The sequence below is a fragment of the Ascaphus truei genome, chromosome 5, assembly GCF_040206685.1.
Source record: "Ascaphus truei isolate aAscTru1 chromosome 5, aAscTru1.hap1, whole genome shotgun sequence".
In the NCBI taxonomy this organism is placed as follows: domain Eukaryota; kingdom Metazoa; phylum Chordata; class Amphibia; order Anura; family Ascaphidae; genus Ascaphus; species Ascaphus truei.
In genome coordinates, this window is record NC_134487.1 from 241,014,265 (window position 1) to 241,038,086 (window position 23,822).

At 46.3% G+C, this 23,822-nt stretch overlaps 1 protein-coding gene across 1 annotated transcript; it reads left to right on the top strand.

Moving 5' to 3' along the window:
* Positions 1-4,298: 4,298 nt before the first annotated feature.
* SEMA4C (semaphorin 4C) lies at positions 4,299-22,111 on the top strand. The gene is made up of 15 exons (XM_075601859.1): positions 4,299-4,828; positions 10,960-11,091; positions 11,581-11,732; positions 12,877-12,939; positions 13,567-13,665; positions 14,016-14,112; positions 14,654-14,770; positions 15,117-15,268; positions 15,574-15,749; positions 16,142-16,286; positions 17,610-17,832; positions 18,043-18,158; positions 18,248-18,405; positions 18,490-18,557; positions 18,857-22,111. Exons 2-15 carry the CDS (start codon positions 10,998-11,000, stop codon positions 19,696-19,698), a joined length of 2,502 nt encoding a protein of 833 aa, XP_075457974.1. The 5' UTR covers positions 4,299-4,828; positions 10,960-10,997; the 3' UTR covers positions 19,699-22,111.
* The last annotated feature ends 1,711 nt before the right edge of the window (positions 22,112-23,822 follow it).

Consider the following 23,822-nt stretch of genomic DNA (forward strand, 5'->3'; position numbering starts at 1 on the left):
CTGCCAGAATCACTCTACTCTTTCCTAGATCTGTCTCAGCATCTCCCCTCCTGAAATCCCTCTCCTGGCTTCCGATCAAATCCCGCATCTCACACTCCATTCTTCTCCTCACTTTTAAAGCTTTACACTCTTCTGCCCCTCCTTACATCTCTGCCCTAATTTCTCGTTATGCACCATCCAGACTCTTGCGTTCTTCTCAAGGATGTCTTCTTTTTACCCCCTTTGTATCGAAAGCCCTCTCCCGCCTTAAACCTTTTTCACTGACTGCCCCACACCTCTAGAATGCCCTTCCCCTCAGTACCCGACTTGCACCCTCTCTATCCACCTTTAAGACCCACCTTTAGACACACTTGCTTAAAGAAGCATATGAATAGCACTGTGGATATTCTGAACACATGATACATAAGCTTGGCCCCCTGCAGACGCACTTACCAGAACTCCCTCCTACTGTCTCTCTACATTCTCCCTACCTACCAATTAGACTGTAAGCTCCTCGGGGCAGGGACTCCTCTTCCTTAATGTTACTTTTATGTCTAAAGCACTTATTGCCATGATCTGTTATTTATATTATCTGTTATTTATTTGATTACCCCATGTATTACTACTGTGAAGCGCTATGTACATTAATGGCGCTATATAAATAAAGACATACAATACAATACACAGAACCAGTGACACACACACAGAACCAGTGACACAAACACACACACACAGAACCAGTGACACACACACAGAACCAGTGACACACACACACACACACACACACACACACACACACAGAACCAGTGACACACACAACACACAGAACCAGTGACACACACAACACACAGAACCAGTGACACACACACACAGAGCCAGTGACACACACACACACAGAGCCAGTGACACACACACACACAGCCGGTGACACACACACACACACACACAGAGCCAGTGACACACACACACACACACAGAGCCAGTGACACACACACACAGAGCCAGTGACACACACACACACACACACACACACACACACAGAGAGCCAGTGACACACACACACACAGAGCCAGTGACACACACACACACACAAACACACACACACACACACATTCTGTGCTCTCTGCTGCACCCCCTGCTCTGATGGCTAAAACCAGAACAGCCACAAAAAACACCGGGACATTTTAAAGATTGACGGGCAGCCGGGACAGCCATTAAAAAACCGGGACAGCCATTAAAAAAACGGGACTGTCCCGGCTAAACCGGGACACCTGGTCACCCTATTCATAATTTAAGATGCATTTTCATATTTAGAGGTACAATTACAAACCAATTTCAAAGACATAAAGAACAGGACAAAGTGGTTTGAAGTAAAACCGAGAAGGAACAAGCACGTTACTCCCGAAACATCGACTTTGTAGTTTATTTAATAAACGCTAGACCAGGAGTTGCCAACCCCAGTCTTCAAGGGCCACCAACAGGTCAGGTTTTAATGATGTCCCTGTTTCAGCACAGGTGGCTCAGAAAATTACTGGGCTACTAATTGAGCCACCAGTGCTGAAGCAGGGATATCCTTAAAACATGACCTGTTGGTGGCCCTTGAGGATTTGAGTTGGCCGCCCCTGTGCTAGACACTTGGATTGAAAGTCCTATGAGTCCCCTTGCCTTCTCATCTCTGCCGCAAATACTGTACGGCATCTTGCTGTGTCCCTGACACTATACAACTACAGGGGCAATGTCCCTAGCTGGTGGCCTGTCCCTGCAGCACCCACAAGCTTATGGGGACTCAGGGTCTACCTGGGGTCTAAGGGGGGCGGGGGGGGGGGTAAGCTAGGCCTAGTCCAGGGAAGCACAGCTCCCTGACACTACCTGTTCAATCTGCTCCCCTTCCGACTGAGCACGCGGTCCCAGTGCACCAAAATGTATCCAACTGTGAGCAGGGGATGCTGCCGCCCTATTGGCTATCTTGCGCCATGTGATTCTCAACCCCTGGGGCTTCTAGGAATTGTAGTTCCCCTGCGGAGCTATTCTATAATGGCGGCCGCTCTGGAAGCTACTACGCATGTGTGTGCATCTGTAATGGCCGCCGCACTTTGGGGCATCTCTGTGCATACGCAACTCGTCATAGCGCATGCGCCAACCCCAACATGATGGCCCCCACCAGCCGGGCGCTGCAGAGCCTCAGGAGCATCGGGCCGCTCCCTACACTGCCCACACTCCTCTCTGCAGCCTCCCTGACAGCCGCAGCCTGTTGGGGGAAAGAGAGACCAACGGAGACCCAGGCTATATATATATTCATGTGCTGCATGTTTAAAGCAATAAGACATTTAAGACACGCTAGCCGCAGTATAACCTTGTATGTGGCTCTGTCTGTGGATTGTAAACAGAGAGTGATGTATCCCTTCTGATGTGGTCATTCGTTGTCACATAATGAGCAGGTTTAAAGGATTTCCATGGGATTACAAGCTACTGGATCTCTCAAAATCCTCTGGGTTTTTGCCGCTCCCTGGGACTGGCTGCACACTTTTCAGCTGACCAGTAAAGTGCTCATAGATTAACCACTTTAATGTCAAAAGTGCCAGCAGCAGTGGATTTTAGGTATTAGAAGAGGATGTTACCTCCCAAATAAATACACTATCCATTTTATTTACAGTATTTATAAATATTCTGTAAACTGGCTGTTTAAGTTAAAAGTAATATAAAGAGCAACCTCCATTTATACAGAGTAAGATTGTTTCTGCAAATAGCAGATTAACCCATTCCGATACACAGTGGCCCTGTTGGTAATATTTAGTAGGGGAACGGTTAATCCTGGATTTATTTTTGATTGCTATTTTTCTGTGCTGTATATAGAAGCGGTGTATGTTTTGGGTGTGAAGGACGATGCCTCCTCATTTCCTTTGGAAAAAAATAATAAATTAGTTTTCCACTAACAATTCTATTACTGTGATAGGAAGGACATGTTTATCACATGTGTATTTAAGCGCTACCACTGCTCCAGCTGTGCCTTTGTATAAAGGGGGCGGTTGTTACAACTGTGTTTATATGGGGGAGGGAAGAGTAGGGTTTACTCTGCACCTCTTGTCTCACCTTATATTTAGCATTTGTACAACTCTGCACAGCTTAATGCAGCCACCTCTAGCTAGGTATCCCGATTTTAATGCAGCCACCTCTGGGTGGGATCCTGACATGAATGTAGCCACCTCTGGAGTGGGATCCTGACATGAATGCAGCCACCTCTGGAGTGGGATCCTGACATGAATGCAGCCACCTCTGGAGTGGGATCCTGACATGAATGCAGCCACCTCTGGGGTGGGGGATCCTGACATGAATGCAGCCACCTCTGGAGTGGGATCCTGACATGAATGTAGCCACCTCACCAGACCTTTTTTCCCCTGTACCCAATTTTCCAACTCTTATCTGTCCATGAAATGTCTGTGAATTGACTGTATAACCTCTTTTAATGTGACCATGTGTTGTTATAACTCTGTGCCCAGGACATACTTGAAAAGGAGAGGTAACTCTCAATGCATTACTTCCGGAGAAAAAAAAAAAACATTTTTATAAATAAAATAAATAAATAAACCTCTGGAGTGGGACCCAGCTAGCAGACTTCTGGTGCGTTGTTCTGTTTAATAGCCTGTAAAGCACAGAAACATATTACTACCAGTTAAAGATATTTAGTATATAAGTTGTAATAGTATTTTTTAGATCACTGCGTCATTGAAATATGCTTTTCTCACTAACGGCGGGGAGATGTAAACACATTGATTTTAATGCAGGGGGGGGTGGGGGGTGTAGTTGACCCGAGATGCTCAGTATCATATAGCACAGCACGCTTCTTCGGGAGCTGGGCTTCATTGTGTAGTAATACTCCTCATGATTATACAGTGCAACCTGTTCATTTGCAGGGGGGTGGAACTTATATAGAGATAGTAATTAATTAAGTTACGAGTTAACGCACCCAATATGACATTAAGTTCTGTTGACCCGAGTGGGAGCTGATGCTTTTTTGGGTGCATTAACGCATAATGTAGCGTAACGAATAACCCCCTAAGTATACTTTACAGCAGCGTGTAGGTTTTCAAAAAAAGGAGGTGTTTATACATCTGCATACTATACAGATGATGTGCTCATGGGAGCACACGGCACCACGTGTCCCTGGGGGGCTCTGGGCGAGGCTCTGACCCCTGTCCATGTGGGTCACCAGCGACAAAGGAACCTTTCATGTTCCAGTGCACGGAAATATGACCCGGCTCCTTTAAGGATCCCCCAGCCAGACCTCCCCCTCCCCCACCGCGTGACGTCAGGAGGTGGGAATAAGGGAGAGAAAAAACAGGCAAGGGAAAGATGTGAACAGAAGAGAGGAGAGGAGGAGACTGAGTAGGGACCGCGATCTTTGTGTGTGTGCGCCTCTGCGTTTGGGAGATCTAGGGGTCAGTGTATCCAGTGCAGGGGGAGCTGATCCAGGGATCACTGTGCATCAAGTGCACGTAGAGCTGACCCAGGGATCACAAGTGCACTGGGAGATACAGGGATCACTGCATCGGGAACTGGACTGGGAAACTGCACATTGGAAGTATATCGCAAAGCTGTACTCTCTGCACAAGGACCTGTGCATCATCAAAAGGAGTGGATTCTGGCTCCCGTGCCACACACCGGGGGTAGTGTACATAGTGCTGCAGGTTATTGTGCACGGAGGATAAGTGGAGGCTCCTGTGCAGTCCGCAGAGTGTGCTGGATGTTATCGTGTCTGGGATTTAAACACAGAGGATACGTGGAATTTCCTATACAGCAATTTGACTCGGACCCCGTGTGTATAGAGCAGGGGCTGGATCCCCGAGAGCAGGTAAAATGACGCAGAGCATTATCTGTATTATTATTGTGTCAGATTAATAGGGTGTTCTGCAGAATATGTGCATGTTGTAGGGTGCGCATTAGATTATTTGGATGTTGTGGTGTATTAGAGCGGAAGGTGTAATCATCTTTAATTGTGGTGTAGGAGAGAGAAGGTGCAGTAGACTCTAAATCTTGGTGTAGTAGAGTAGTGTGCACCAGATTCTGTGCCGGGGATGGTGTAGCAGAGGAGGGTACAATTTGGGGGCAGGGAATTCTTGCTGACTAGCAGAAGTCTGGAGAGTGTAAAGGGGAGGGAGAGGTGTGTGTGTGTGTGTGTGTGTATATAGGAGTAAGGGGGCTGGGCAAAAGATAATGTGTGCAATAGAGAAGCTGTACGTGTGTGAGAGGTGAATGGGCTTGGGGGGAGGGGGGTGTAAGGATTGAGCCATTACGATTTTTTCTTTCCCTACCCATCACTGTTTAATAAACTGGCAGAAAATAATTGCCAACTAAATAAGGGAGAGGGAGACGATTAGAGCCGGGTAAATAGACCCTTCCCTTTTTCAGGAGCTACCACACAACTCAGTCCTGATCACTGTGGCTTTATAAGGCTAAATCCCTGCAGCCCTGTGTCAAAGCCGACTGGATTGTGTGTTCTTGTGCTGGGTGGAATATCCTTTGGGTCTGAATGTGAGACTGCTTTTTAACATGCCTTCATTTATGAGACCAACGTTAAAAAATGGTAGAAGTGTTACATGGCAGAGTGCTTTCACTTTATTGCAGTGCGAATAAAGCAGCACTTGTAAAATACCACAAATGACAACTGCACTGTGCTGCCTGAGGTCTTTGAACAGTATCTGTGCAATAAAAATGCTGTTCTTTGTGTTTTTGTTGCAAACCATCTTTTCTCTCCATGCGCTACTTCTAGGTCATCGTGACATCACCCGTGCATAGGAACACCTGTCCAGCAAGTGAGCAGCTTGTGTGACCTGGGGGTCAGGGAGAAGTGTACGTGGAGAGGGCAGTAGTTTAATTGTGACCGAGATGCAAGATTTAGCGAAACAAAGTCCCATGTTAACGAAGAGGCCTGTTTCAAACAACCCTGTGTGCAACTGCATGTTGTCATGATGCGAAATAAAGGAACACATTGTAATCCAGTGTACTGTGAAGCAGGCAATCGCACTGCGCTAGGCCGGAAACCCCATATTGACTCGATTTGGGGTTTTTCCTGCTGCAATCCTTTGCTTCGGAGTGTATTGAATGACTCGCTTAGTATAGTTGTATGTGAACCATTAGGTTTTTCCCAAATATAACTCCCCTTCCTCCTTACCTGTTACTGATCCAACTTTGCAGGGGTAGACCCAGGGCTCACTGTGCACCTGTAGCTGAACCTGGGGTCACTGCGCGCTATTACAGTGCAAGGAACCAGGAAAGGGAAGATTACGGGCAGCGCAATAGTCTGCAGATTTACTTTTTGCTGACACTGCAGCTGTGGGAGACTGGAAATGTGTAGGTTATACTGTCCTGATCTCTGCCATATCCTGCCCGTTTTCCTAATTGGTCATTTGACAGGAATCTGACTATTCTTGAACAGTTTGGTTCTGAGACTCCCATTTGGTTGCAATTACTTGACCGATCTCTATTTATTAACTGCCTTTGCTTTTTCTTCAGCCTGATCGTATTCATATTAAACCCTACTGCATTTTTCTGGCAGTAAGAAACATTGTAATAAACCATTCTAAAACCTGCTTAATAATTTGTGCCCTGATCACTACATCTTTGGAGCTGCTGCATTCGCTTACCTTCAAGTCCTTAATTACCCTTTAATAACCCGTATACCCTTATTGTTTTCACAGTCAGGCTTTGGATTCTGAATTTGCAATGCTATCAAACATACCTTTAAATTAGGAAACCGTGGTTTATAATGCAGATAAGGTCTTGCATGCCCAAGTTGTTTATTTTGACTGCAAATCCTGTATATGTTGGTCCTGGGGCGTTGGCTATGTGCCCCCATCATCTGTTACAATTCTCCCCCCCCCCCCCCCCCCATTAAATCACAAGCATGTGTGCACTGCTGACATCACCTATACACTGTCTGTGAGATTCCTCACTGCCATGACAGGCTTCTTATTCCTGGTCAATATATTGATTTTTAAACGGTTTTGTCTTCTGCCTATGGATGCTTCCTGCCTTTTCATAGAGTGCGGGCCTAATCTGTGTTTCTGGGAGTGGTTGGTCGATTTATTTAATGTCGTGTCCCTCTGTTCCTGCTGTGCCATTTGTAGATGTCATTTGGGCTGGCATGTGCTTTTATTTCTTTACGGTGGTGGGTAATAGGATCTTTGCATTGTATTAAGACGATGGGCATCTAGTGAATTGTCATGAGCATGTTATCCCCAAGTTAAAAAAAGGAGTTGGGAATCATTTTTAAGCATTTCGTCTCATCTTCCTTGTACTTGCATATTTAGGTCCATCTATCTGGTTGTATAGAAACGCCAGCTTAGTCTTTCTGTTCCATGTGATTCCAGCTGTGTCCCATTGTAATCAGTTGCCATAAAATGGTTTCCTATGTGAACCAAGGTTTGCTGTAGGTTCTGGTAACTTTTTAATGGAGCAACTGTGTGTGTGTGTGTGTGTGTATACACATTCAAGGCCATTGTACTTGTGAGAGATACAGGGTGGGCAGTTTGCAATAAACCAGCAGAAGTTCTACTAAATATAAAAAAATTGTGTATAAAACGCAAGCCTATTTTCTATACATCTGGAGCTTTTTTTTGGCACCACTTCTGTAACCAAGAAACATTGACCCGAAGCTCGGTGATTTGAGTGACACTAGTCACTTTCTTGCTATTTGCTCCAAGATGTGCATAGTGTTTGTATGATATGATTAGACAACCTTCTTTTGCTTGGCTTTTCCCTGTATACCATGCAGCTGTTCTGCACATCGTAATGTGATGGTACAGGGTGTGTGGTGTGTGGGGTTTTTTTTTTTTTTTTTTGAGGAGGGGGAGGAGTAGGCACTCCTTTAGTAGAAACTATTTTTAAATATGGCGTGTGCGTTTTATAATATAAATCACCCAAACAATGAGCCTGGAGGAAAGACGAGGCACAGCATAGTAGGTTTTTTGTTTTGTTTTGTTTTTTTATGAAGTATTTAGGTAGCTCTGCTGGCGGATACAGTACATCTCATGCTTTTTTACCATGACCCCTTGAAGACGCACTTACCAGAACACCCCTCACCTACTGTCTCCAAGTCCTCCCTACTTACCCCTTAGACTGTAAGCTCTTTGGGGCACAGACTTTTTTTTTTATTTTTTTTTCCCTAATGTAGTCTACTTTTTGGTATCAAGTGCTTATTCCCATCATGGCACATGCGTTGCTGCTGTAAAGCGCTATGTACATGGATGCACAATATCAATAAAGATCCACATACTTTTTGAATGTCCAACAAAAACTGGTACATCATTTGACAGTTCTGTAGTGATAATGTTAAGTTTGATGCAGGGCTCTGGATATTTTTCCTGTGTTGGTTACTTCTTCCTAGTGCAGTGTCAATCGGGGACATCACAGCCTAGTCTGGTCTCAAATGAACTTGCAATGTTTGTACAGATGGCACTTGAATTTTCCTCTCCCTGAACTTGAACACTGTTTTTATAGAGCGGTACCAAGCATGGCACTTCACTTCCAGCCTAAGTTAAATACAGCTAATGCCCCCCTCTAAATACAGATGGATACAGTGGGATGAACCATTCTGAGATGGAGGATCACAGCTTTGCAGACCATGGCTGTTGGTATCAACACCATCTTATATGTTGACTTCAAGAAGCAATGGCTATGGGAAGTAAAAAAAAAAATTCTATACAGCGGATGTGCATAATTATACAGCGTGGCATACTCATTATCGGTGTATAGAGATACTCTGCATTATTATGAATGTGTAGAAATATTCGATGAACATTCTGTGCTGTGTAATGTTATCCGTGTTGATGCGGCCTGTCATTCAGTTTCAGCAGGGGTGAAAGTGTATAGAGTAACATCATTATGCAGTGCAGCTTCCTGCAGGAAGAGGTTAATAACCAGTGTTCCCAGCTCCTCCTCCTTACAGTAAGATCCCAGTGGGGAGGGGGAGAGGCTGGCTTTGTTAGCAGGAGGAAATGGGGCTTTTTAAAGCCTGGTAATAAATCCCCCTTCTCCTTTCCAGGAAGTACATCCTGCTATACACCCCCTCACTGCTCAGCACTCATCTACACTTACACAGAGAATCTTACAGGGCTTAAACATCCCCTGGGATTGTTACGTGGATCAGTGTATGGTTCCCAGATTGCAGCATCCTCAAGATATTGGGTTTCTGCATTAACCCCATTCCCTGCCAGGGTGGCCACAACACTTTGGGGTTAAAGGCAAAATCCCACTTGGCAACTGACACACTGCCATAAAGTGAAAGCGATCGGCCATTCTACGTCTGCTGACACTTGGTGCTTGTTCTTTTCTTTGTTTAAGATCTGTTTGACTTTTCATATTTAGGCCCTGACTGCAAAATAAAGTATATTGTGATCTTTTAGTATTAATGGTAATATTTAAGAAGTGTGGTCTTCCATAACATGGTAGGAGATACCTTGGCGTAAAATATAAGGTGAACACGTATGGATAGAATAAAGTAGATGGGCCTGGACCAGAACATCTTGGTCGGACAAGTATCACAATGTATAGCATATGCAGAATTTGTTACGACCTGTTGGAGAGATCAGAATTGAGTTTTAAGGAAGCGTGCATTTACCCCAAAATATAATCGTGGTTTATCCAAAACCCTATACAGGCATACCCCACTTTAAGTACACTCACTTTAAGTACACTCGCGAGTAAGTACATATCGCCCAATAGGCAAACGGCAGCTCGCGCATGCGCCTGTCATCACGTCCTGAACAGCAATACCGGCTCCCTACATGTACCGAAGCTGTGGGCAAGCGGGGAGACTATAGAGCCTGTTACACATGCGTTATTTACATCAGTTATGCACGTATATGATGGTTGCAGTACCGTACATGCATCGATAAGTGGGAAAAGTTAGTGCTTCACTTTAAGTACATTTTCGCTTTACATACATGCTCCGGTCCCATTGCGTACGTTAATGCGGGGTATGCCTGTACCGTGCTTTCCATTCTTCACCCTGACTGAAAAGGAAGTTATAATCTGAATTGAAAAGATCTCTCGACCGATCTTGTGAATACATGTAAAATATCTACATTTATAAAATGTCTATTTTACCCTTCTAACTGTCTTCACTATAAGTGCACATCTGTTTTCGTGAGTGGGCTATATGGTTCCCTGTACCCCCGGGAAGCAGTTTTCACTGTGCCTGTTCATCTAAATGGAGCAGATCTATTCTCCAGCACTGGGAAGCCGCTTCACTGAACATTGTACAGGGAACTTAGCTGGTAGGACCAGGAGTGTGGATGTAGGGTTGGTTAGGAAGGCTGGCTGCACTGTTTTGTATAGCGATCACAGCTGTACTTGGCGCTTTACCAGAGCGACAATACAGTACAGGGAATTATAGTGCAATAAATAAGATCCGGGAAAGGAAATCCCTGCTCTGGAGCGGTTACAAACTTAAGTGGCATGATGGGAGACTTAGAGATGGCAGGTGAGGGAATAAATACAGTTGTTGGTAGGAATTACTTTGGGTATTGTAATGTATGTCTTTATTTATATAGCGCCAAAAGTGTACTCGGCGCTTCACAAAGAATACAGTACAGGGAATTTAAAATACATTAAGCGCAGCAAAATCAGACAATAGGAAAGGAAATCCCTGCCCTGAAGAGCTTGGGTATGAGACTGTAGCCATGATCATTGAAGTGCTTTTACAGTATTTAAGAAGTGAGTTTTAAGGCTTGATTTAAAGTTTGGGAGAGAAGGGGCTTGGTGTATACCGAGTGTGAGGGAGTAACACAGGTAAGAGGCAGTGCGAGGGCAAAGGTTTAAGGTGAGAGCAGTAGAGCTGAAAGGGGTGGAAAGGAGACGTTATGGGTAGAACGCAGGAGGCTAGCCTAGCAAGAGATAAGTTACGTCACAGGTTACTCTCGGAACATAGGCCAGACAGCGCACAGAACTTGCACTGTCTAACCCTCCCTTCTCCTGCTGCAGGTTTCAGTGAGCAGAGGCTGAGCGCGGGACACGGGGTGATGATTCTGCGGTGGTTCTATGCTGTGGTACTGCTGCTGAGAGTCGCGGTTACAGGATGGAGTCTGATGCCACGGAAAACGGTGCGGTACTCTGGTGAGTGAGGGGTCCCGCTTGTTGGTCTTCCTGTTGAGCGGCGCTGTGCAGAGATGCTGAGCATGGCACTGGTGTGTCTCCTTGCTGCCTTTTCCATGTCCCTTGTCTGGTGGAGTCTCCCTCTGAGTGACTGTGCGTGACAGTACAACTCTGCTGAGGCTATATTTGTATTGGCTGATGTCACCTGTTTGTGTGTGGCTTGCTCTCCATGGGGGATGATGTCACTCTATAATTATACCTCCTGCCCTCCTGTGACATCGCAGCCAGCGACGCGTCTAGGAGCAGCCTGCAGAGACCATGCTGCTGGTTACTTAACCATGTGTGATTTGTCGCGCTGCCTACTTGTCTATGTATCACTGTGCTATTCGATGTTTGTAGGATTTGAAGAGGTTACTGGAGTAATGTTCTGCAGATCTCAAGCATTGAAGAGTTTGATGTGTTTGATCTTGTGCAGTTGGCACCTAACATTTTCTCTTGCACGTGTTGTAGGTGTGACAGACGTGCGTCGGTTCTGGCGTCCTGGCACATCGCACTACATGACGCTGACACTGGATGACAACCGGGGTGCTCTGTATGTGGGTGCACGGGAGGTTCTTCTCAGTCTGGACATGTATAACATCGCCAAGGAACTGAGACCTGCGGTGAGGGAGCCAATATGCACATTCTGCTCTTAATATACACACGTGTGCAAACTCCTAGGCATGCATACCTACCTGCGCACATTGCAGAGATCTATCTATATCTCAACATGTAATCGGGTAAACCAGGGGTTAACCCTCGCAGGGCATCAGAAGAAGGTTAGTAGCTGTGTAATGCTAAAGATGCAATCTGAACTTGATCACGGTCACTTCGAATAAATCAATGTACAGGCATACCCCGCTTTAAGTACACTCACTTTAAGTACACTCGCGAGTAAGGACATATCGCCCAATAGGCAAACGGCAGCTCACGCATGCGCCTGTCATCACGTCCTGAACAGCAATACCAGCTCCCTACCTGTACCGAAGCTGTGCGCAAGCAGGGAGGCTATAGAGCCTGTTACAAATGCGTTATTTACATCAGTTGTGCACGTATATGACGATTGCAGTACAGTACATGCATCGATAAGTGGGAAAAGGTAGTGCTTCACTTTAAGTACATTTTCGCTTTACATACATGCTCCGGTCCCATTGCGTACGTTAATGCGGGGTATGCCTGTATGATAGTCTCTCCCAGCAACTGGCTCCCCTAAGAGCACAAATAGAGTTGGGTTAGAGAGACTTACGATTCTGAAGTATTGTGGCACCGTGTAGGATGATCCTCCGTATGATGCAGTGTGATGAGCCGCCGACCCCTCAAGCAACGTCGCGAAGGGTGGTCACATGACCGGCGGTAACTGCGTAGATAGGAGTCGCATGAACCACAGCTCGGCGTGCGATCAGGAATAACAGCAAACAGGAACTCCTCCAACAGGAGGCAGGAAATGATGCACAGCCGTCGTCATGAAGGAGCAGAGGGAGGCAAAACTGGTGACTAGTGAAACTTTATTGAACAAGTGTAGTGCTGACGGATCATCATCGTCAGCACTACACTTGTTCAATAAAGTTTCACTGGTCACCAGTTTTGCCTCCCTCTGCTCCTTCATGACGACGGCTGTGCATCATTTCCTGCCTCCTGTTGGAGGAGTTCCTGTTATCTATATCTCAAACCTATACACTTTCACTTGTCCGTTGTTATTATATACACACACTGTGCTAAGCATTTCTGGCCTATGTAATTACCTGCTCCCTCTCTGCACCTTGTTAGATTGTCTGGGAGACTCCGGGAGATAAGAAGGCAGAATGTGTCCAGAAGGGAAAGAACAATCAGGTATGTGGACAGAGAAGGTTGGGAGGTGCCTATTAATACCCCTCTGTGGTCAACACAAGTATTAATGGAGGCAGTGGGGATGTGCAGAAGTTTGCCCCAGAGATTGAGCTGTGTGACCACAGGATTATTTGTGTCTTCCTACATCACCTCTCTGCAAAAACCTGGAAAACAGGAAAGGTACTTAGCCAGTGGGTTCCAGGAAAGGAATTAACATATGGAATAGAGTGCAAGGTACTCTATCGGTCCATGAAATGTCTGTGAATTCACTGTATAACCTTGTTCTTTTAACATAACCATGTATATATATATATATATTTTTTTTTATATAACTCTGTGCCCAGGACATACTTGAAAACGAGAGGTAACTCTCAATGTATTACTTCCTGGTAAAACATTTTTATAAAGAACGGTTTGGTATAAAATATACACCCTTTTTGCCCTCCTTTTCGCCCCCACCCACTCTGTGCACAGCAGTAATGTGCAATAAGTAGAGTGGTTGCATATACTGCTTTATGCTACTGATGGAATGGCTGAAAGGCTGTATTTTGGGTGGGCTGTTTCTAACACCCCCATCCTGTGTCTCTCTCTCTCTCTCTCTCTCTCTCTCTCTCTCTCTCTCTGTTGTAGACCGAATGTTTTAACTACATCCGGTTCCTTCAAGAGTATAACGAGACTCACCTAATCACCTGTGGAACCTATGCTTTCCAGCCCAAGTGCGCTTATATTGTGAGTATATACTGATATCGAGGGGGGGAGTGGTGAGTTTCTGAAGCCCTCTCCTCCATTCAGAAACATTTAGATCACAATCGGGAGTAAAATCTGTCTTTGGTCTGAATAAGACGTAATGATCCTGCCTAACTTTCAGATGCAAAGCAGAGACCCCCCCTCTTCTCTTACACCCCCCTCCCTGTTATATCACTTTTTGTTTTTAATTTATTATTATTATTATTATTATTTTAGAAATGAGCAGGTACTGAAGGTTTTGTAGGTCTTTCTCCTCCATCCCCTCCCCCCACCAGTACCATTGCACTTTTGCCTGCTGGTGACCCCTCCCGTCTCACCCTCTTTTTCTACAGGAGGTGTCGACATTCACCCTGGACCGGGTAAACGTGGAAGATGGAAAGGGGAAGTGTCCTTATGACCCGTTCAAGGGACACACTGGGCTTATTGTAGGTGGGTAGCTGCCCTTTGACTTGCCAGACATCTCCCCTGACCCCAGCAAGTTATAGCTGGAGGGGCCTGCAGTGCATTGCAAAGAAATGAGGTTTGTCAGGAAATCGCCAAGCTCTCATAAAAATATCCTGCGTTGGCAAATCTGACTGTTACTTCTGTGGGAAAAGCTGCCATTTTGAAAGTGATCATACTTACACCGTACATATCTCCTTAGTGCTATAGTAGTATTGTGAAAAGAAAGAATCCCTGTAGCTATTGTGAAGGAGCTGCTTAAAAAAAAAAGGAGAATCCCTGTAGCTATTGTGAAGGAGCTGCTTAAAAAAAAAAAAGGAAAAAAAAGTGCATTTGAAAGTCATGGGGGCTTTGTAAGTGGTAGCATCTCAGCCTGGCCCAGGACCTGCGTTGGGTTGTGTTGTAGCATCTCGGCCTGGCCCAGGACCTGTGCTGGGTTGTGTGGTAGCATCGTAGCCTTGCCCAGGACCTGTGTTAACACCATGATGGTGACGTGCGGTTTTCTGACTCCTTGCATTTTGTGTTGCAGACGGGGCTCTGTACTCTGCTACGATGAATAACTTTCTGGGGACAGAGCCAGTGATACAGCGCAATGTGGGGCAGCACTACAACATGAAGACTGAGTATCTGGCGTCGTGGCTGAATGGTGAGCTATACTGTCGCTTCTGACTACTCCAGATAATTTTCCACGCTCGTTCCCATTGCCCCTTCCTCTAAGGCTCTCACCTTTTCCCATGCTGGCTCTTTACCCCATCCCACACTTTCATCCTTCTTTCTCCCTTTCCCCATCCCACACACTCTGTTGCCCCATCCCCCTGGGTTCACTTTACCTCCTCCCACCCCACGCTCTGCCTTTGCACGCTCTCTCCTCTCTTGTACATCCTCTTTCGGCTTCTTCTCACCTTTTCTCCGCAAACTTGCTTGCCCCTGCCCCTACCTCCCCTCTTCCCAAGCTAGCGCTCTCTCACCAGTCATTCGGTCCTCCCCCTCAGAGCCAAACTTTGTGGGTTCCTCTCACATCCCAGAGAGCGAAAACAGTGACTTTGGTGATGATGACAAGATCTATTTCTTCTTCACCGAGCGGGCGCTTGAATATGACTGCTACAGTGAGCAGGTGGTGTCCCGTGTGGCACGAGTCTGCAAGGTGAGGGTCCTTCTACCTCGGCTGTGTGCAGACAGGACTGCAATCTGCGGACTGAGGCTACTTACATTCTAAAAACTTCTACATAGTGTGTGTGTGTGTACACTCTGGTCTATGTACCCATATCCCATTATGTTGGCCTGTGTTTTTGTACATTCAGTAATGTATTCTAGTAGGGTTAGGGGGGTGAATGGAGACCTGGTTTTGGGGGTGCAGAAGTGACACAGATGGCAGTTTTTGGTGCGGGAAGGGATGGTGGTAGCAGGAGGGTGCCCTCTGTCCTTCTGACCCCCTCCCTCCTCCTGTAGGGTGACTTGGGGGGTGCACGAACCCTGCAGAGGAAGTGGACCAGTTTCCTGAAGGCTCGTCTGGTCTGCTCCATCCCTGAGCTGCACCTGCACTTCAACCTCATCCAGTCCGTGTTCACGCTGCGTGGTGATAACTGGCGCTCCACGCAGTTCTTCGCCATATTCCAGGCCCGCTGGTGAGTGACCAGGATGCAATGGGGCTATGCTCTGCTGTCCCTCATGTCAGTGAAGAGGTTAGCAAAGACAGGCCCACCTAGCTGCCTATCCAGCTGCAATATTAACCCTTTCGCAACACACTGTAGCCCCCTTGCAGCAAAGCGGTAACATAGCATAAAACTCATTGTAAACTCAGACTTGCAACAGGGGCGTCTCTCTGAACCCTTAAACAATGTCGGCCATTTTTATAGGAATCTACAAATATCATGCTGCATCAATACTCCTCTGAAATGGCAAACTAGTGGGAGAGCGTCACATTGTGACATGATGGGTGTATTTAAATGGGGGTGCATGAGAAGGTTCTGTAACAGTAATGTTGGTTAACTCTGCTAACACATTCTGCTTCTCTCAGGGGAGATGTCGCCGTCTCTGCTGTGTGTCAATACTCCATCCAGGACATTCAGAGAGTTTTTGATGGACCCTACAAAGAATACCGGGAGCAGGCCCAGAAGTGGGGCCGATACTCCGACCCGGTGCCGAGCCCCAGACCTGGCTCTGTGAGTGTGATCACTGATTCCTGGGGAGCACAACGGGTGGGGGTTTACACGTGGTTAATGGGGACACACGCCTTTCCTTGTATTGAAGGTTCTTCTAAAACTGCAGACTCTAAATTAACAGAACAGCTCTCGGGCAGCAATGTTTTTAGACCTGTACAGCAAAAAGTAATACCACTTGTGAGCACACTTGCATGTCAGTAACCATGTCTTGCGCCATTTAGCTCTTAACCTACAATGCTTCCACTGCATCCAGGGATTCTGGGTAATGACCTGCACATGAGCACTCAGTGTGTCACCTTTTTGCTTCTAGTCTATTTTAACGTGAATCCCTATAACCAACAGGTCATATAGATTATAGGGAGGGCTTAGTAACGTGTGTTCTAATTACCTTGTTCTTTAAAACATCCAAGTGTCTGTAATGTTGGGTAGTGGCGTTTTACAATCCTGCATGCAGAACTCCAATAGATCTATAGTGAATGGATAATGATATTCTGATCTGCTATTGAGGGCTGGTTGAAGCCTGGAAATTCCAGTCTCTGAGAAGCTATAAAAGGTGGAGGTTCGAGTGCACGCTCGTTATAAATGGTAATCTGCTTCTACAAAATCAAATGTACACTTGTAGTGGGTATAGGTCAAGAATGGAAACACACTAATTGCTCTTTTCTGAGTACAACAAAAGACAGAAATGCCCAATGCTACATCCAATATGACAATATTACACAGTGAAATACATATGTATTTCACTGTGTATTTTTGTCATAGTGGATGTGGCATTGGGCATTTGTCTTTTGTTGTATACATTTGGCCACGCTCCGTAGCTCTCTTTTTGCCACTTGCCACATAATATGTATGTATATGTTTTTTTGGGGTTTCTTGAGCTTGCTGGGATTCTGTGTTATGTTTTCTAAGTAGGTAGATTATTTATTTATTTTTCATACAGTTGGTCAGAAACTATTTTGATATAGCACCAACTACACCATGCCTTACTGAGCTATTATTCAAGACTCGATACAGAGAAGATTTCTATAAGTGCATAATAAAGTCAATATTGGGGAATAGGAGTCCCTAACCAGAACAACTTGGGATCTAACACGTTTGTTTAGAGACCTACAGAGACAGGAGTACATGGAAATGTGTGTGTGTGTGTGTGTGTGTGTGTGTGTGTGTCAGATCATGAGGTTGTGTTAAAGTGCTATGGGACTGATAACCATATAACTGTGATTACCATTATTGGTCTTTGGATCCCTGGTAGAAACGTGGCACTTGGTAGTAATCCTTTAATGCTGCAGTGACATTGAAGTAAATCCTTCCTCCTCTCTGCAGTGTATCACCGATTGGCACAGACGCCACAGGGTCTTCAGCTCCTTGGAGCTCCCCGACAACACCCTGAACTTCGCCAAAAAGCACCCTCTGATGGACGAGTCTGTACTCCCTGTCCGTGGACGCCCGCTGCTCGTCAGAAAGGGAGCAAACTTCACACAGCTGGCAGTGCACAGGGTTACTGGGCTGGACGGGAAGCCTTATGACGTCATGTTCATTGGAACAGGTCAGTGGGCGCTGGGAAGGAGCGGGTGATCTTTTGGAGCAATCACACAATTTCCTTGTTTCTGGTTAGGTCTTCTGTGTTCGTACAGGTGTCTGACTGTCGGCCTGTTTTTGATCCTTTCGTGTGTGTGTGTATTTTGTATCTTATCCAGACTCCCACTGTGTTAGTAGGGTGTTTCTGCTGTGTGTCTCACACCTGTCTGTCTTGTAGGGGATGGCTGGCTGAATAAAGCGGTCAGTTTGGGTGCCGATGTGCATGTGATTGAGGAGCTTCAGGTGTTTGACAAATCACATCCCGTGCAGAGCCTGGTCCTCTCGCCCCGCAAGGTCAGACCTTGTCACACCCCTACCTCCCTTTTCAGTCCATATCTGTGTAGTGTCCTCTTTCTGACACTTTCTCCCCACCCCACACACAGGGTCTCGTCTTCACTGGCTCCATTTCTGAGCTAGTTCAGCTTCCCCTTGCAGACTGTAGTAAGTATCGTTCCTGTGATGACTGCCTGCTTGCCCGGGACCCCTTCTGTGCCTGGAACCTTAACAGCAGCCGCTGTGTGCATGCTGATGAACGCTACAGGTAAGCATGTGTGCGTGTGGGTTAACAGTGGTGGATTTGTATGTGTTTATGAAATACTGAATACATGCTGTGTATACTCTGCAGGTCTGTGCTACTCCAGGATGTCCAAAGCTCAGACACTTCCCTGTGTGAGGTGCATTACCTAAAATCTGGTAAGACAATCACCACACACCGTGCAACGCTAAAATTAGTCACGCAGACTGCCAGCTCCCTGCATGCACTCTAATACTTGTATGTAGTGCCTCTGTCTGCAGGAACACACTACTAGTTCTGTTTATGACCACTGCACCGCACTAACTGTATAGATGAGCTTACCATGACAACAACTAATACATTTTATCACACAAATACACTGTCACTGGATTATATGTAACTGTGCATATAGTGCTCTGCCCAGGTGTATATACATAAAGCAGTTCGATGGCTCTGACTCTCCTCTCCACTCCTGCAGTAAAACCCCTCCTGAAGAACCTCACTGTGGCCATTGGCACCAACGTGGTCCTCCCATGCCAGCTGACCTCCAACCTGGCGCAGCCCAGCTGGACCTTCAACGGGCGTGAGCTGGGACAAGAGGGGGACTCTGTGCTTTTTGACGTTACCCTGCAGGCGCTGGTCATCTTGGGAGTTGGTCCCCATCACTCCGGCTCTTACTGCTGCTTCTCAGTGGAGCATGGCACTCGCATGGCTGCAGAGGGATACAAGCTCAGTGTGGTCGCCGCCCCTTCCCTAAGCCTGGAGTCTCACGCACCCATGGACGGACTAGGCCTTGTGTGGATGATGGTGATCGCGCTAGGGGCGGTGTGCTTGGCACTCTTCCTGGCCGTTGTATATCTGCGCAGGAAGCTACGTGACGAGCTGGAGAAGGGGTCCAAATCCATGGAGAGCACTCTGGTGTACCCAATCCAGCTGCCCACCCAACCGAAGACCCCCAAGTGCCTGCCAAGCGCGGACTCAGACGAGAAGCTGTGGGACCCCTCCTCCTTCTACTACTCCGACGGCTCCCTGAAGATCGTACCGGGTCATGCCTTGTGCCAAAACAGCACCAGCTCTTCCTCCCCTTCCGGCAACGGAATCCCGGGTCAACCACTTCCCTCCCCGCCCCTCCACTCTCCAACCTGCATGCACCTGGCAGGTGTGCGGGGCTCTAATAGCAATGGGTACATCCGACTGACACTTGGGGGGGGCGCATTGGAGGAGCGACCCGCACTGGGGGAACTCAACGAAGAGCTGCGATGGAAGCTGAAGCAGAGGCAGGCTCTGCCAGACTCCAACCCAGAGGAATCGTCTGTTTGATAACGTCTTACCCCACCCCTCCTCCTGCGCAGTTTGCACTGTTATTTTGTTTTTATTTCTGAGCTACCTCAGGGAACCGAGGTGGGGAGAAACAGCCAAAATTTTACTCCCTCCCTTGAGACGACTGAACATTTTGGGGAGTGGGAAAGGGACCACACGGCCCACTCCTCCATGTCCCATCACTAAGAGAACTGGCCAGGGAGCAGGACTCAGTATTTGTAATTTGCCATGTTTGGGGTGGTGGGGGGGGGGGGGGGAAAGGAGTTGTAACTTGCTCTCAGTTGGGTTGTATCACCTGTGTGAGAGGAGGGGCGGGGGGGTGGTAAAGCATTTTCATTCCGACTTCTACCTGCAGCCCCCCTCAATGATTTGGTCACAGCAGCAATAATATATGGGAGATACAGAGGCTTATTGTAAAAATTCTTCTTGCAATGAATGGCGGGCCCCTCTGGCAGTGAAAGGATTAATGGTGCACTCTTGCTTAGCAACTTTTTTCAAATGAAGATCCGCCCACAAAAATATCCGAGGCAAATGCTGAACAGAAGATAATGTGGCATGTACAATAAGTGCTGCTGTGGTTCAGGCATGTATGTAACACAGGTAAGAAGAGCACTGCACTAGTAGTAATCCATTAGAATCCCCCCCCCCCTTTTTTGTGTGGAAATGCTTGGTGAAATTCCAGACAACCAATCCTTTCATGCATTTCTCCATAACAGAATTTTTGACTGCCCTGTGAAGCTACATTCACACGTTCTTGTGATTTTTTTAAATAAATAGATCCTTCCAATTTCAAACTATCTTAAGCTCTGCCTGCATTTTCTTCAGGTCACGTTTAAGATGGCAGATTTCTCTCTATCCCCCGCTCCCTCCCCCCCCATCATCATGCATTTTGATGAAGCCTGACCTAGTTGCGATGGGTCCGTGTAAACTAATTTATGAAGGATGAAAGAAGAGAAGCATTATTACTTTAATGTTACATAAAATATTACGATTGTTACATGAAAACTTGACAGATCAGAGACTGCGAGATCCTGCTCAATGGGTATTTTAGTGCAAGTTTAAGGCGTATATACCTTTTTACAATAGCTGTGCCGCTTAACAATGTGTAGCATTTGCACTAAAGTGAAGATAATCGGTTATGTAATGGGGATAGGGGGAGGGGGGGGGGAATAAAACGACGGCGCGAATACCAAATTAACAATAAGATGTTACCAGGGTTCTCCATAGAAGGACAAAGTAACTTGTTAGGAAATAAAAGAAATGGGTAAAAAGATCTCGAGCTCTCCATGGATTAATAACTAAACTGTTATTTGCATGTCACCGGATAATCAACGTCTTGGCCTATAAGTCTCCTGTCATGGTCCCAACGAAGGACATCTACTGTTTTTGCTATGTAACACCTGGCACTGGTGCGTCCTCCATAGCTTACCAGTGCTATATTTTGCTGCTGGGACACCCCTGGTTACTGAGATTGGATACCGGCGTTGAAGCCCCATGTTGTTCAAATTATAGGGGCTCCGCAGGCCAATAGCAAGCCGCAAATGTCAACGGCTTCCTATTGGACACCCATTTAAATCCCCTGCTTCAACTCTGGTAACTTCACTGGTATGTACTGTATGCTTTGAGCACTGGGTCCCAGGACACCACATATGTGTACATTTTGAACATGTCAACTGCAATCTACTAAATGTTAAAGGCCAAGTTGTAAAGCTGTTAATTGTTAATGTGGTCCTTTTTTTGGAGAGGGTGGCTGGTGGAGGTTGGGGGGTTAACACAATCACTCTTTGGCAATGATGGTGTAAATTCCTGCTGTCAGTCATGTTGGTACCCATATTATTATAACTGTGAATGGGTTAAGAGGAGATTTTAAGAAAGGAGAAAAAAAAATGTATTCAGAATGGTTTTTGGATGTACAAAGTTAACTGGTTTGTGATGGGAACAAGACAAATGAATTGGTAAATTAATTATTATAAAACATTTTTTTTTTTTTAACTGTTTAAATAGTGGTTGCACTTTTTTTAAATAAAACAAAAGATGCATTTCACAGGATGTAATGACCAGTGACAAAGATTCCCTGCTCCAGATCGGCCCCTTCTTCCTTCATATGATGTATGTCTGTGCACAGGTGACAATTGGGAGTTGAGAGCTGTGTTTGTACATATTATCTTTGTGATGTTGTCTCCAAACTGCCATGGACGCTGCACGATAATCTTGTTTTCCACTTTCTATAAACTGTAAATACGTTTTTTGTTTTTAACTCCCTCTTCCCAGATCCTATTCACTTCCTGTGACATTGTCTGTTTTCCATGTTGGTATAACCTTTAAAATGTGTAATTTATTTGTTCAGTGAAATTATATTTATTTGCTGTAAATAAGTATTTTTATATTGGAGAAATAAAAGTGATCAAAAAAGGATGCTTGTGTCTTACTGCTCACGTGCTCTATCACTCCATTCAGCCCTTGCTCTCGCCCTCCTCCCCGACCAACTGGCGCCCACCCACTCCTCTGCTCTCCTCCACCCCCATCTCAAGCTCTCCTTATCGCCCTTCTTGTGCTCCTTCCCCCCCCCCCCCCCCTCGCGCTCTCTCCTTCTAACCCCTTCTTGCCGTTCTGGCCCTCCTCCCCTTCCTCGCGCCCTCTCCTCCCTCCTCGCGCTCACCTCCCTCCAACCCCCTTCTCGTGCTCCACCACTCTCGCCCTCTAACCCCTCCTCGCACTCCTTGCTCTGCTCCCCCTCCGCTCTACTTGCTGCTCTTGCGCTCTCCCCCTCCCCACACTCTTGCCCCTTCGTCCCCCTTCTAGCCTTCCCCGCGCTCCCCCCTCCACCTCGCCTTAATAGCCTTCCTTGTGCCCATCCTCCTCATCCCCCCCCCCCTCGCCCCCTGCGCTCCTACTCTCGCTCTTCCCTGCTTTCGCTTTTGCTCTTCGCTCTCCCCCCTGTTGTAGTTTTAATCTGTAGGGTGGGAGGGTTTCTGGCTTTGATTGGAAAAATATATATTTGTCTTTTTTTTTTTTTTTTTCGGGGGGGAAGGGGCGAGAATGTGACTTGTTGCAGCTGCTAAGATAACACAATCTGCTTCCCGTGGGAGAGCTACAAATTGAGAATTTCTTTTTAAGGGTTTCGCAGAGTCGGAATTGGGATCCGAGCCAGTGAGACGTTTCACCCTTTGTCAGGATGAGAGGCGTAAACTGTGTGCATCTTGTAACATAGGCTGCTTGTTAACCTATTTGCACTCCTTAACATTTGCTCCGATTCTTCTTCCTATTGTGTGCAAAGGCTTCAAATAGGAGTTAGGATGAAAACCTTCCTATAAAAATAGCACCATTCGTGGGGGGGAGATTTGATTAACGCATCTTGTAATTACCAAGTGTGACACTGCAATTGTATGCAAATGATAGGTGGGCCCCTCCTCCTACGCAGTAAGTGATATCCAAGGAGGATAAAATATGTGAAAATGGATAAATTCGTGTGTGTGTGTGTGTGTGTGTGTGTGTGTGTGTGTGTGTGTGTGTGTGTGTGTGTGTGAACAAGGAAAAAAAATAGAACTTTTGCGTTAGGTAACCATCAGCAGGTGTATTGTATGTCTATATAGCGTCAAAAGTGTACTCCGTGCGTCGCAAATAATACAGTACAGGAAATTATAATGCATTAAGCGCAGCAAAATCGGACAATAGGAAAGGAAATCCCTGCCCCGAAGAGCTTTCAATCTAAGAGGTATGATGGGAAAGTTAGAGGCAACAGGTGAGGGAGTAAGTGCTGTAGATGGCAGTGCTTGGTCACAATTGGTGGTAGGAGTGACTTTGGGACAATAGCCATGAGTGCAGGCTATTGGGATGCTTGATTTGTGGGGCAAATTTTAAGGTTGGTCAGGATTAAATCAGAAAGTTAACACCATTTGCATGGGAGGAGATGGCAAGGGAAACATGGGCGAGAGCAGGTGTGTTTATCTGGGTTCAGGATTAGGATAGATATCCCCAGCAGCAGGAAGGAGTAGATAGAGGGTGTGAATAGAGGATTTCTGTGGGTGCTTTTTATTGAGGGGTAAGGAAGTTGTTGGGAGAGAGGTGTATAAATAATGGTGCCGTGTATGGGCACATGCATAGGTGGAGGGGAGGAGAGCTGA

Excerpts from the sequence above, each read along its gene's own strand:
- SEMA4C (XM_075601859.1), top strand. The coding sequence starts at position 10,998 with ATGATTCTGCGGTGGTTCTATGCTGTGGTACTGCTGCTGAGAGTCGCG. Across the intron at positions 11,733-12,876 it reads CCAAGGAACTGAGACCTGCG|ATTGTCTGGGAGACTCCGGG; the intron begins GTGAGGGAGCCA and ends GCACCTTGTTAG. Across the intron at positions 12,940-13,566 it reads AGAAGGGAAAGAACAATCAG|ACCGAATGTTTTAACTACAT; the intron begins GTATGTGGACAG and ends TCTCTGTTGTAG.